At 40.0% G+C, this 12,387-nt stretch overlaps 1 protein-coding gene across 2 annotated transcripts in view; it reads right to left on the bottom strand.

Annotated features, from left to right (window-relative positions):
• Nucleotides 1–12,387, bottom strand: part of ascc3 (activating signal cointegrator 1 complex subunit 3) — a 203,325-nt gene that overhangs the window by 155,813 nt on the left and 35,125 nt on the right. For both annotated transcript variants that reach the window (XM_022750817.1, XM_022750825.1), the window contains exons 6-8: nucleotides 6,005–6,200; nucleotides 5,227–5,362; nucleotides 2,916–3,041 (exon numbers count right to left, since the gene is read on the bottom strand). In XM_022750817.1, coding sequence (XP_022606538.1) covers nucleotides 2,916–3,041; nucleotides 5,227–5,362; nucleotides 6,005–6,200 — 458 coding nt within the window. The remainder of the gene's footprint in view (nucleotides 1–2,915; nucleotides 3,042–5,226; nucleotides 5,363–6,004; nucleotides 6,201–12,387) is intronic.

Raw genomic sequence — 12,387 nt, forward strand, 5'->3', positions numbered from 1 at the left:
CGGGCGTTGTCCTGCACTAGGAGGAACCAAGGGCCCACTGCACCAGTGTAAGGTCTGACAATCACTGAGGATTTCATCCCGGTACCTGACAGTAGTCAGGGTACCGTTGGCTATGTAATGGAGGTCTGTGCGACCCTCCAAGGATATGCATCCCCAGACCATCACTGACCCACCACCAAATCGGTCATACTGGATGATGTTACAGGCAGCATAACGTTCACCACGGCATCTCCAGACTCTTTCACGCCTGTCACATGTGCTAATTGTGAACCTTCTCTCATCTGGGAAGAGAATTCTGGTGTTCTCTTGCGAGGCCAGTCGAGCTGCACGGTGCTGGGCTGTGAGCACAGGTCCCACTAGAGGACGTGGGGCCCGCATGCCATCCTCATGCAGTCTGTTTCCTACAGGGTGGTCAGAAACATGCACACCAGTAGTCTACTGGAGGTCATGTTGTAGGGCTCTGGCAGTGCTTCTCCTGTTGCTCCTCACACAAAGTAGCAGGTACCGGTCCTGCTGCTGGGTTGAAGCCCTTCTACGGCCCTGTCCAGCTCTCCTCGTGTAACGGCTGGTCTCCTGGTATCTCCTCCATGCTCTTGAGACTGTGCTGGGAGACACAGCAGACCTTGTGACCGCACGTATGGATGTGCTATCCTGAAGGAGCTGGACAACCTGTGCAACCTGATTGGGCTGCAGGCACCGCCTCATGCTACCAGTAGTGACAGGGACACTAGCAAAACACCAAACTAGAGAAGAATCAGTCAGGAAGGAGAAGGAGAGAGCAACTGTCTGTGGCCACCACATACAAAACCATTCCGTTTTTGGGGTTTGGCTTGCTTTTGCCTCTTCATTGCACCTGTTGTCACTTTCATTTGAACCAAAGTAGGTGAAACTGATTAACAATTACTTGTGCTTCCTAAGTAGACAAATTGATATTCCTGAAGTTTAACTGATTTGGTGTTATACTGTGATGATTAAAGGTGTAATGTGTAAGATCTGGCCAGAATTTTAGTTTAAAATGTTCTAAAAATGAACTAACACTATCAATAGTATGTGAAGGAGCCACAATGATAATGTCATGACCAAGACCTCCATCTATTGTATTTCAGAAATATCTACTGAAAAGAGCATGCTAACCAACTAGCTGCATCCTGCACCGTGTTGTAATACCACTTTATGACACTAGATGCTGTGTGAGTCAGTGTAGCACCTAGTCTTTCCTCAGTCCCACGAAGAAATAGAGCTTCCTCCAGAGCTTGAAGTTACACTACAGCTCCGGACAAAAAATAATAATAAAAAGCTCCCGACTAGCATCACAGAAAAGCAGAGATGGCTGGAACTGCTACAAAGTGATCTTTATCTCAATCCCCAATGAATGCTCCGACAAGAAACCACGTTCAGTGGCAAAGAAGCAAAACATGGGTAAATTCTGGTGTGTTTTTCCACCACTGGAGACAGCTCCTGGCGAGTAAAGAGATGCAGTTTGATGCCGAGCTGCAACTTTTCTTTTAGACTGGTGAGTAACATCTTATGTAGGTCTTTAGCAAAAAGTATCATTAGTGCAAATGACAAACCGTACTGACAAACACTTCAAGTGGCATAAATGTATGATTGATGATGTCGACAGACGTTTTAGTGATGTAGTAGAATTTAGCCTGTTCCTGCGGCTGTTGTCCAGATAGATGCGTCAGTAACTTTTCTTTTACAACTGAGACAAAGAGACTGTTTGATCCAGAACCAGCGGGTTCAGGATCCACTGCCTAATACTGTATTTATTTTAACATATTCATGTCTATCCTTACTATTTATTATACACACACACAACAGACCTAACTGATCTTTTGCACATCCTGCTCAGCAGGGATTTTGTCAACACTTTTGTACATAGTTTTTTTCATAGTTTTTTTTTTTTTAATATGTGTATCTATATATATTTATCTTTTTTACTGTTGCAGTATTTTACCTTTTTATTGTTATTTCCTGTTAATATGTTTATTGTATACTGCTCCAAACACCAAGCCAAATATCTTGAAGTAAAAACCTACCTGGCAATAAACCATATTTTCTGATTCTGCCTTTGTGCTGATGTCATCATCCCTTCCTCATGCTGCTGTAGCCTGACACCTATACTAGGTTTTGACTTAGACTTGTTATTTAATTAAGAACACTCCAGTATTTAGCATGAAAAGTAATCGAAATACCAAAATCAAAAGCACATACAGAATGGTTCATTTAAGAATAATATAGTTTGTGAATTTCCTGCTGGAGATTAGTACAGTAAATGTATATGTTTATTATATTTATATTTTGTATTATATATATATGACTCTGTAAAGTAACTAGTATTTTAAATGATCAACCCCACTATATAGTCCACTATATAATTCCTTAGATAGTGAGTAGGCAGTAGTGAATAGTGAATGCCTTTGGACACAGCACTGGAGTCACTTGTGGTTGCCAGGCAACCTCATGGTGACGATAAGCCTCTAGCATGTCTTTTCTTATCGCACTTCTCCTTTTCTCTTTCATCTACCTTGAGCTGGAGCGGTCACTTCTTGGTGCCACAATTATTGTCCATGGACCTGAGCACTCTATAATAGTTTTATAATGAAGTGAAGCTTCAAGGCAAAGAGGGAAAAGGAGAGCTAAGTGTTTTATGTGAGCTGACACTACATTTGTGTATGGTCATGGTTGTAATAATGGAATATTTGCAATGTAATAATAACAATAATAATAATGATAAACATTATATATGGTTGCTATTGTAGCTGTTAATCAACATATTCATTATTTTGACCAACCCATCCTGATTTCAGACCCGTCACTGTCAGTCTCTAACCACAGTGTACGCACACGCATATATGGACGCACAGTGTACAAACACACAATAACAAACACGAGCACACAGCAACTCCTACCTCATCTAGTTCAGAGATGTAGACAGGCTTCTCTTCAAAGCCGATTGGCATGGGTTCGTTGGGTGGGATCTCCACCTCTTCATACATCTTATTGTTGTCTCTGCGGATTCCCTCAGGGAGCAGCAGCTGAATGTCACACACACACAAAGATAAAGAAAACACAAATGACCTCTACGGTTCAACATACCCAGATTTTAAAACACACTCAAACTTGGAAGGACATACAAAGTCACAAAACATACTAATCTGAATTCAGCTGCATCTCACTTTTTTCCATATGCTTCACGCTCCCTTGAGAATACGAAGCAGATCTATCACACTTTGAAGGTCTCATCAGTATTTGTTTTGAACATGTACATAAATTTGAAGTACTGCATGTTAACAGCCCAATTAAATGCAACAAAAGAATTGTGCATAAATCCCACAAAATGATCCAATAACACAATAAACAATGAGGTTCAGATGACACTTTTTTTGGCACATTAACCACGGCATGGTTAATGTGCTTTTGGAAAACATTTTGTTGTAGTTTGTTTTACAGTCATCAACCGTATGGTCAAAATGCTGAATAGAGGACATAATTAAAAACTGTTGAGGAGCCGCTGTAAACAACTGACATCATCACGTCATATTTGCATTCTGCCGACTGTCAGCCGGATTCAGCTCTTTATCTGTTTGCTTCTCTCCTCCTCTCTGTGCTCACATATACTGAATTTTAATACAGCCGAATTTCCAGTAAAGCTGTTCTCATTTCGGCACACTGAAAGAAAATACTGACTTTCTCATGAAGAATACTGAAATATTTATAAACTATGGCCATAACATAACCGTACAGCATGGGATTATCTAAGAGACATTAACGTATTAATGAACATTAATGGTATAATTAAATTTCAGCTTTTAAATGTGACGTTACAATGGCAAAGCCAATCCCACAAACAGTGGCTACACTTACTTGACTACTGTATTGGTAGAAATTGAAACAGTTTTTTCATTAATGACAATGACAAGTTGAAACAATAGGTTAATGCGCAATTTGAAATAACGAACCTAAAAACAGGTAATGGAAACGTGACTTTTAAAAAAAAAAAACTCTCGTATGTTGAAAAAAAAATGTATCCGCTTGCACGAGGTGGTTTTACAGACGATTCCACAAAGTGATATTTGACTAAATTGAAATGAAAACATATTTTCAAGTTGTGGCTCCTGCCGTATCAGGCCCCAGGGAGCCAGTTCCAACCCAGAGGCAGACTGATGGAAATCTGTCATCATGTTTAAGTGAAATGATATCATGAGGAGAAAACCTATCTTTATTCATACACCAATCAATGGAAACACAGAACATTCACAACTGTGTTTTGTCGACTTTCCTTAAAAAAAATAAAATAAAAATACATTTTAAAAATTGCTTCTATTTCGCACAAAACTACAATGGAACTTCAATGCTGATGAGATTTTTTTTACAGTTTTACAACACATATATAAAACAAAACATACAACCAAACTTTAGCAGGATTGAAGCTTACAACTAATAGAATCAATGACAGCAATCCAGTGCTTGTGTCTGACCTTTGATTTCCATTTCTATTCCATAAACTATGTGACAGCAAAAAGTGATGGGTACTATGTCTGTTACTGGGGTGTAATGTAGAAGCAGACTAGAGACCTCTTCACACTGTGGGCTTCACCAAACCACAGCTGAGACACTGTGACACATGATCATCGACAGCCAATGAACAGCATGTTGTCAGAGTCAGAATTTAAGGAGCAAATTCTCACTATTTCACTGTTGCCTTAACCCATATCTATAAACCAACCAATCAGAATAAAGCATAAAATGATGCATGTTGACTGGGCCATTTTTGAATAAGATTTTTTTTTTTTTTTTAAAAACATCACTGTGTCTTGCTGCACTTTCAAAATCTTTTTTTGATCCATTTTCATCCGTCGTAGAAACAACTGATATCGCCCAGTCTGACATCAACATTTCGTTAGAAACATCTCCCACAGTGTGACATGCAATGAACCTGCAAGATTGATGTTATCACACTGTGTCTGGGGCCTTTAAAGGTGTCAAGGTGGGATGAACCCTACAGTGGAGATAAATCAACCACTAGTCCTCTGAAAAACTTTAGACACATCACTCCAACTAAAGAGTTTTCTGTTTCTGAACATTTGAATTGTGTTTTATATCACACACACACACACACATATATATCACATACATATCAAAGGCTAAAGACGCGTCACACAATAAGTGGAGTCAAAAAGTCAACACTTCACACACAACAAACACGTATTCCAGCCTCACCCTGGCTCCTCCAACAAAGGCAGGCATCTTTGTGGCCTCTGCATAGATGTCGTAGACATTGGGATACTGAATGCGTTCATACGCTCTCTCTCTGCTCAGCACAGGCTCGCGTCGTGCAGTCAGAAGGGCCTGCTCCCTGGACCAGCAAACACAACAAACAGTCAGAGAGGACAGCTGCTGTAAATAAACAGTGCTTGGTGCAGGTCAGTAAAACTGTGAGAACTTTCAAAGTGAAGAAAAAATGAAATTAAAATAAAAACCCATGTCATTTCATCATGTTCACAATGGACCAGAACTGAGCACAATGTCTCATCTGCAGCCACTTGGATCCACATGTGAACATATGAACCTTTATCTCCACCCATATTTTTGCTTTAAAAATAAATAGTGCAGTTGATGGATGATTCAGATGAAGAGGCAAAGATATGAGGCATTATGTTCTTTTCTAAAGTGGTTTACCTCTCTACTAATCTGTTCCTGCACACTGTGCTGGATTTGGCCATGCTAAGTTTTTAATTAAACAGATCACTGCTCCTTTTTTTCATCCTCTGAAATTAAATTTTCAGGAAAATCCTCTACAAGAAAAGATGTGGCAAGCTTCTGCATCAATGTGCTTTTTTTTTTAACTTTTTTAAAGCTCCAGCCAAGTTGTCATTAAAAATGCAGAAGCTTGTCAGTTATGGTGTGCATACCTGAGAGCACAGGTGGAGATGGACAGACAGAGAACAATAGGGAGGGGAAAAAAAGTACAAAGAGAAGGTCTGGAGAAATGATATACCTGTGGGCTCTCATCTCTCTGGGGTCAAAGGTCATAGCAGCATCTGAGGAGTCACTGTCGTCTATTCCTTTGCCTCTCTTCCTCTCTCTCTTCTCCTCCCTGCGGTACATCTTCATCATCTGTTTTTCCTGCTCTGACTGGATAGTCACCTGACAGCCAAAGATGGGCTTGGTCATTTCCACTTTTTGGCTCACATCTGGAGGAAATACAAGCACAAACATTCTGTAAAGAAAAGGCAAAACACTACAATATCAGAGGTTTTCCTGGACTGGGCTGAATTGTTTTATGTTCCGTTAGATGGATGTGATGGATATCAAGACACCTGACAGCAAAATACTGCAGTGAAAAGAGATGTACAAAAAAATGTGGATAATATGATTATGACAAACATGAGAAACAGCAACAAAAACATCATGTTACTGTAATTGACATCAGTGCAAATATGACAAGTCCATAACAATGAACTGATTCAATAGGCCAAGAAAATACTGACACTTTGTAAGACTTTAAGACTTAGTACTATATTTAAATTATTACATATAACTTTGTGTTTTAACAGGATGTGCATTCATCACAAACTGTTCAAGCGGACGTTGAGCTCTGTATGAAGCAGCTTTATAAAAAAAACACCTCTCCCACACCTTCCTGACGTCGGTGAGGGGAATGTGTCCGACGTGAACTTTAACTTTCCAAAACCAAAGATCCAACGTTCACACCCACTTCACGCTGTGATCAGCCAGCTGTGCGGGGGATTGAACTTCTCCCTCAAAATCTGTTTTCATTTGTCACAGAACTATTTGTGGCGCTCCAAGAGGGGTAAGTGGACTCCGTTGTAGAAATTTGAAGATGTTTCACTTCTCATCCAAGAGGCTTCTTCAGCTCTGACTGACTGGTAGGGAGTCCCAGGCATTTAGACTCTGTGGGGTCATTATCAAGGCCTCTGATGTCACTTGTTTCGTTAGTGCTCCTGGCTGTTGTAAAAACAGTCATTAGGGATGAAAGGACAACAGTGTAGGTGGGGGATAAGTGGTGTCGTAGACCTTCTACTCTGTTGAGTGAAGGCCAAAACACGCAAAACAGCCGCCCCTATTATATTCTATCTTCATGGAAATGTTTTATTTCCAGCCTCACCACTGCTGAAAAACGCTGTTTTCCTACTTCCGTACAAAGCAGCTCAACCCCCGGCCCCATCACCTCTTGCCGTCTGTCTCTCAGGTGTGTACAACAGTTGAGGAGACACAAATGTTGAGGTCAACAAAACATAAATAGGTATATGACCCACAATGGCATTATTACAAAGGCAATGGTAAGAAAGATATTGGCTTTGGAGATTGGCTCTTCAGGGGAGAAAGTAGTTGTTGTCGACATGATTTTACGTTAATGTCTGCACGCTGTCCCGCTCTGTGTGTGGTCCTGGTCCTGTCGCTGGCTGCAGCTCATCGCTTCCTATTGGTGCTTAGAGTGGCACTTGATGCATGGCTAATGATGCGCCGCGCCGCTGCGGTAGATGGCCTCCTCACTCCTCCACCTGTCCACCCTGTCCAAAACATGTGAAGTGTTGTCCTCGAAGTTGTTATGTTATCCTTCAGGTGGAGGTGAACTGCTGATTCATGACCTGAGGAGTTGGCCCTCCTGTGTTTTTTAATGCTGGACATAAAGGTCTGTGTGTTCCTCACTGCACTGGGCTGCATACACTACATTGCTTTTCTTGTGTCTGTGTGAGCTGCCTTCTGGAGGGACCAGTGTCTGTCTTCTTCCTGCTTCACCCGTTTTATCCAGGACACTTTTGTGCTGTTTTCATGGCCACTGGCAACGGCCAAATGTTAAATGTTTCTTGGGCAACTGTGTGTCATTTCAACAGCTGGCCAGGAAACATTTAATAGCCAAGTGTCCAATTACTTTTGACCCCTTGTAATTTGGGCACTGTTAAAAGAGCTACATCTCCCACACAGTTCTTTATATGTTGGCATAAAAACCTACTCAAATTAAAGCTGAGACTTGGCTCTTTTATGTAGTATCCACTATTTTTTCAAATTCAATGAACTGAGGCACAGAGCCTGAACGTACTGTCTGGACTGTGAAGTTTATGCACCGTTACACACTTAAAAACTTTTGTGCAGAGTCCAGCTGGTGTCATGAGGAAAAAAAGAAAAAAACATTTGTACACACACTTTATCTGGCAGAAATAAGACACGCACAAATTAATATTTTGTGCTCTCAAATCAGTTAATGAAATAAATTCATGCCATCAAATTAAATGATTTGTGCACACAAATTAGTAATTCATGTCATCAAATTAATGTCAAGTTAGTGTAGCATTAGAAAATGAAGTTAATGGTTCAGTTTGGGAGTGTCTGCAGCGGGCCAGCGGCTGTGTCTTAGTACTGAGATGTAAAGTTATCACATCCATATCCTTGTCCCTTCCATTTTCTACACAGTTGTGATGCTACCAGCCCGACCCATCAGAGTTCAATACTGATATTGATGTTTGGGATTTTTTCTAATTTCTCAGCTGAGAGTAATAATAAACACATGCTATGACATAAACAATATTCTTGAATATTCTGAATTTCTTAGACTTTATCAAACCAGTCATCAACCAAGATTTTAAACTTTTAGAGCCTTAATTATAGCGCCACCATCAGGCCGATTGAGATCATATTTTTCGTGAAGCATTTGCATCATTCTAGAATCATTTCTAGTTGTTTTGCCAGTTATTGTGTCTCTACCTCATCCCAGCTCTCTGCAAATTGAGTAAAGGCTTCAGATGGCAGACATTGATGAATAAACCACGTCCACTTTCATTAATCAATATGGCACTTCAGATTTTGGTCAATACTTGCCCTCAGAACATGTCTATCAAGTTTGGTGAAAATCTATCCACCAGGTTTTGAGACACTGTCTCAAACTGACATTTCTTGTTACTTATTGGCTGACAGACACAACAACACCAATATATCTGCAATAAGCTAATTTCGGACAGTATATCAGCCTGGCTGATTAATCAACTAACTTAGCTCTAGACTCTACACGGGACATTGTTTCAGTGCTGGCTTTGGGATATATTCGCACATCTGTATAGCTTAATGCAGTGCAAAGAAAACAGCTGTCAGACCATGTTCATCTAAATGTAACGCTCTGGTTTTATGAAGTTTTGTTTAAAGTTTGGATCAAAACAAAAAACAAATGTCCCCGACATCCTTTAAAATGATTCCTGTCACTTGATTTTGTTCAGTTAATTCCTTTCTTTCCCTCGTTACACCTGCCACGATTCATACTTTAAAAGACTTGAGCATTGATGCTGTAATTTTGAATATTCGAATCATTCTCAGGCCCTGACACAGGCAGCCTGAAGATTATTTATCTTTGGATGAACAACAGAAGCTCGGTCACACTGAGACAATGTCAGGTCAGCCGGTGTCAGTAAAAACTGAATCATATTGCTGCAGTAATCCTGATTGCCCATTGATGTCAGGTGCACGTGGCAATGCAGGGGTTAATGTTCCCTATTGCAGCCTCCCTGTTTGAGGCACAACAGCTCAATAAAAGGCAGAATTGCTCTTGAAAGCAGATGAGATCTGATGATTGTACCACTGCTTGGGCTGATTGACTGAATGATTTCTTCTTTATCTCGTCTAGCAGCTCTACCTGCTGCAGTCTTACACTCTTCCTGTCACTCTTACCCTCCCTCCCATTACCTCTCCAACTCTCAACCCCTTTAACTCTGTCACCCTCTATACACCAATTCCTCCGTCTAAACCATTCCCCATCCTTTTCTTTCCCTCTCTTTGGGAGCTATTGTGCCTTGTTATGTACCTCAGACTGTGGTTGCCTCCGAATCCCTAGGATTCTCATTACAAGCGATCACGATGCCGTAATCACTGCGAAGAGCACTGCCAAGATAGATTTTGTTTGTTTACACGATGATTTCAAGGTGTTGTCACACATCTGAAGCTGTAGTCTTTCAAATCATTATCAGATTTTAAAGAACAGTCTTTGTGGAGTCAACACAGTAGATACTGTTTAAGTAAATAGATTAAGCACCTTAAACTATATCACCACAATAACCACAACATCATGTTTTATGTATTATCACTAATTAGAAAATGTATTCAAAATTATACTGAGCACAGTCTATGAAATGTATTCTTTTAGACTGTACATATCTGTCTGTGTTTGTTCCATCTGACAGCGTGGTCATTTAAATATCTCATAGATGTTACATTTCAACAAGCTGATTAAACAGAATGATTTTGGGATGTACCATACAGCGTCATCAGTTCCCGCCAACATCAACAGACTGTGTTCAACCCTATGTAGTTACACACTGTGTAAGACTTTCTACAAGACGAGAAAATGGCGGTGACACTAGAAAAATGCATTTGGATGTCAGACACTGAAGGTAATCTGATCCCTGGCTTTCATTTCAGAATCATGCACACATATGCGCATTTTACCTAATAATACAAACATAACACCCTCAACTACATGTCACCAACTATTCCAATGCTAATGAAATATCTCTGTAATCTCAAAGTCATACAAAACACTCCATAACCCTCCCTGTAATTCTGTCTGCTCACAGTGTGGTTTAATCATTTCAATATAAAGATCTCACCCACACTGGAGTCCCACAAAAGTGAAGAAAATAAAATTGCTTAAAGAACATTGAATTCAGATCAGTGATGAACTTTATAAATTACTCCTTCAGGTAGTCAAGTTGACTGCCTTGTTGTCAAACCTCTTTAGCACTGCGGATGATGCAACCCTCCTGCATCCACTGAGCTCTCGTTCTCTGTGTTAGCTGTCACACTCACAAGTGTGAGCCGAGCTACAGAAAAGCCTCTGTTCTGATCCTGGCCTGAGGAAATTGTCTAAAATGCTTGTCAAGAGAAACAGTGCCATCATCTTCTTGTTAAATTCATGACAGAAGCATTTGCAAAGGTACATCAAGTCTGGGAAACTGACTCCTGTGCAGTTTTCTACACATATTCCTCGACACCTAGTGTACTTCACTTGAACAAAAAAAGAAATATGCTTAATGACCCATTCAAAGGCACTGGCATACACAAACACAAACACTCAATGGGAGGCTATTTCTACCAGGGTGGAGCTGTCAGCATCCCGCCGAGCTCCACCTCTTGGTTTGTCTCCAAACCACCAAACCAAGAGAGGGGGTGGAGGGTGGGGGGCTGTTGGCTTTCTTCTGTAACAGCAGGAGAGCTGCTCCTGCTCTCAGGACCAGCCTCCCTGCCATCAACAGCAGAGCTGCTGCTGAAATTGAGCTACAATAAAAATATAAAGTTGTTATGTAGAAAGTGTTTCTACACATCCAACAGACACTGAGTCACATTAAAACCCAGTATTTTGTTTTGAAAGATTGATTTATTCTATTTCTTTATGCATAAAAAATAATAACCAAGTGACAATTTTTCCACATGAAACAGAAATTTTTACTTTATATTATTTTATTTTGTTACATGTTTGTGTGTCCTGCTTTTTCTCATTTGTACATATCTGTGTATTTCTTAATAGTACTCAGCTTTACTACAAGGGCTACAACAAACAATTATTTTCATTACTGATTAATCTGCCTTGTTTTTTTGGATCAACTGTCCGAAATCGCAGAATATTCAGTCTCCTGTCATGGAAGAAGAAAAAAAACAAGGAATATTCACATTAAAAACCCTGGAACCAGAGAATGTATGAAAATTAAAATAGTTTAAAAAGTGACTGAAAACTCAAAATATTTACAGATTAATATCATTTCACTAATGAATCATCATCTAACAGGTAATACCTTCTACATTTCCAGGTTTGCAGTAAAAGTTTACATCACACATTGTACAATGACACAGCAGGAAAAGACAGACGCTTCCACTGATGACACGAGGTCATAATCAGGGGATCAATGTTGAGGGGCCGTCATATATATATATATATATATTTCAACACAATAAGTCAATGTGATTATACTTCAAATTTTACTTCAAATATTCCCTGATTTAACCAGCAACTGATAAAAACCTTTGTTTGTGTGTGGACATGTTGTCTTTTTAATTGTCCATTCCATTTACCACTGCCTCTATCAGCCATGGAAATGTGGAGAGGAGCCACTTTGATAAACATGCAAGTGCCAAGCTGCAAACTGCAATTTAAAAGCTAATCAGCAAGAGACAGGCATTCCCACTAAATCCCACTCTTCCTGATGGCATGCAAATAGTGGAAAATTTAATCAGCCTTTTTTAACCCCCCCTGACTTCACCCTCAGTCGTCAAGGCAACACTAATCTCAAAAGCTGTCTGGCAAGTGAAATTTTTAACACTGATCAAAAGTCCTTCACAATGGGAATAACATCAGCTGAAGTTTGAAGCAGAATATGT

This window comes from Seriola dumerili, unplaced genomic scaffold (genome assembly GCF_002260705.1).
Source record: "Seriola dumerili isolate Sdu_G_001 unplaced genomic scaffold, Sdu_1.0 BDQW01000016.1, whole genome shotgun sequence".
Classification (NCBI taxonomy): Eukaryota; Metazoa; Chordata; class Actinopteri; order Carangiformes; family Carangidae; genus Seriola; species Seriola dumerili.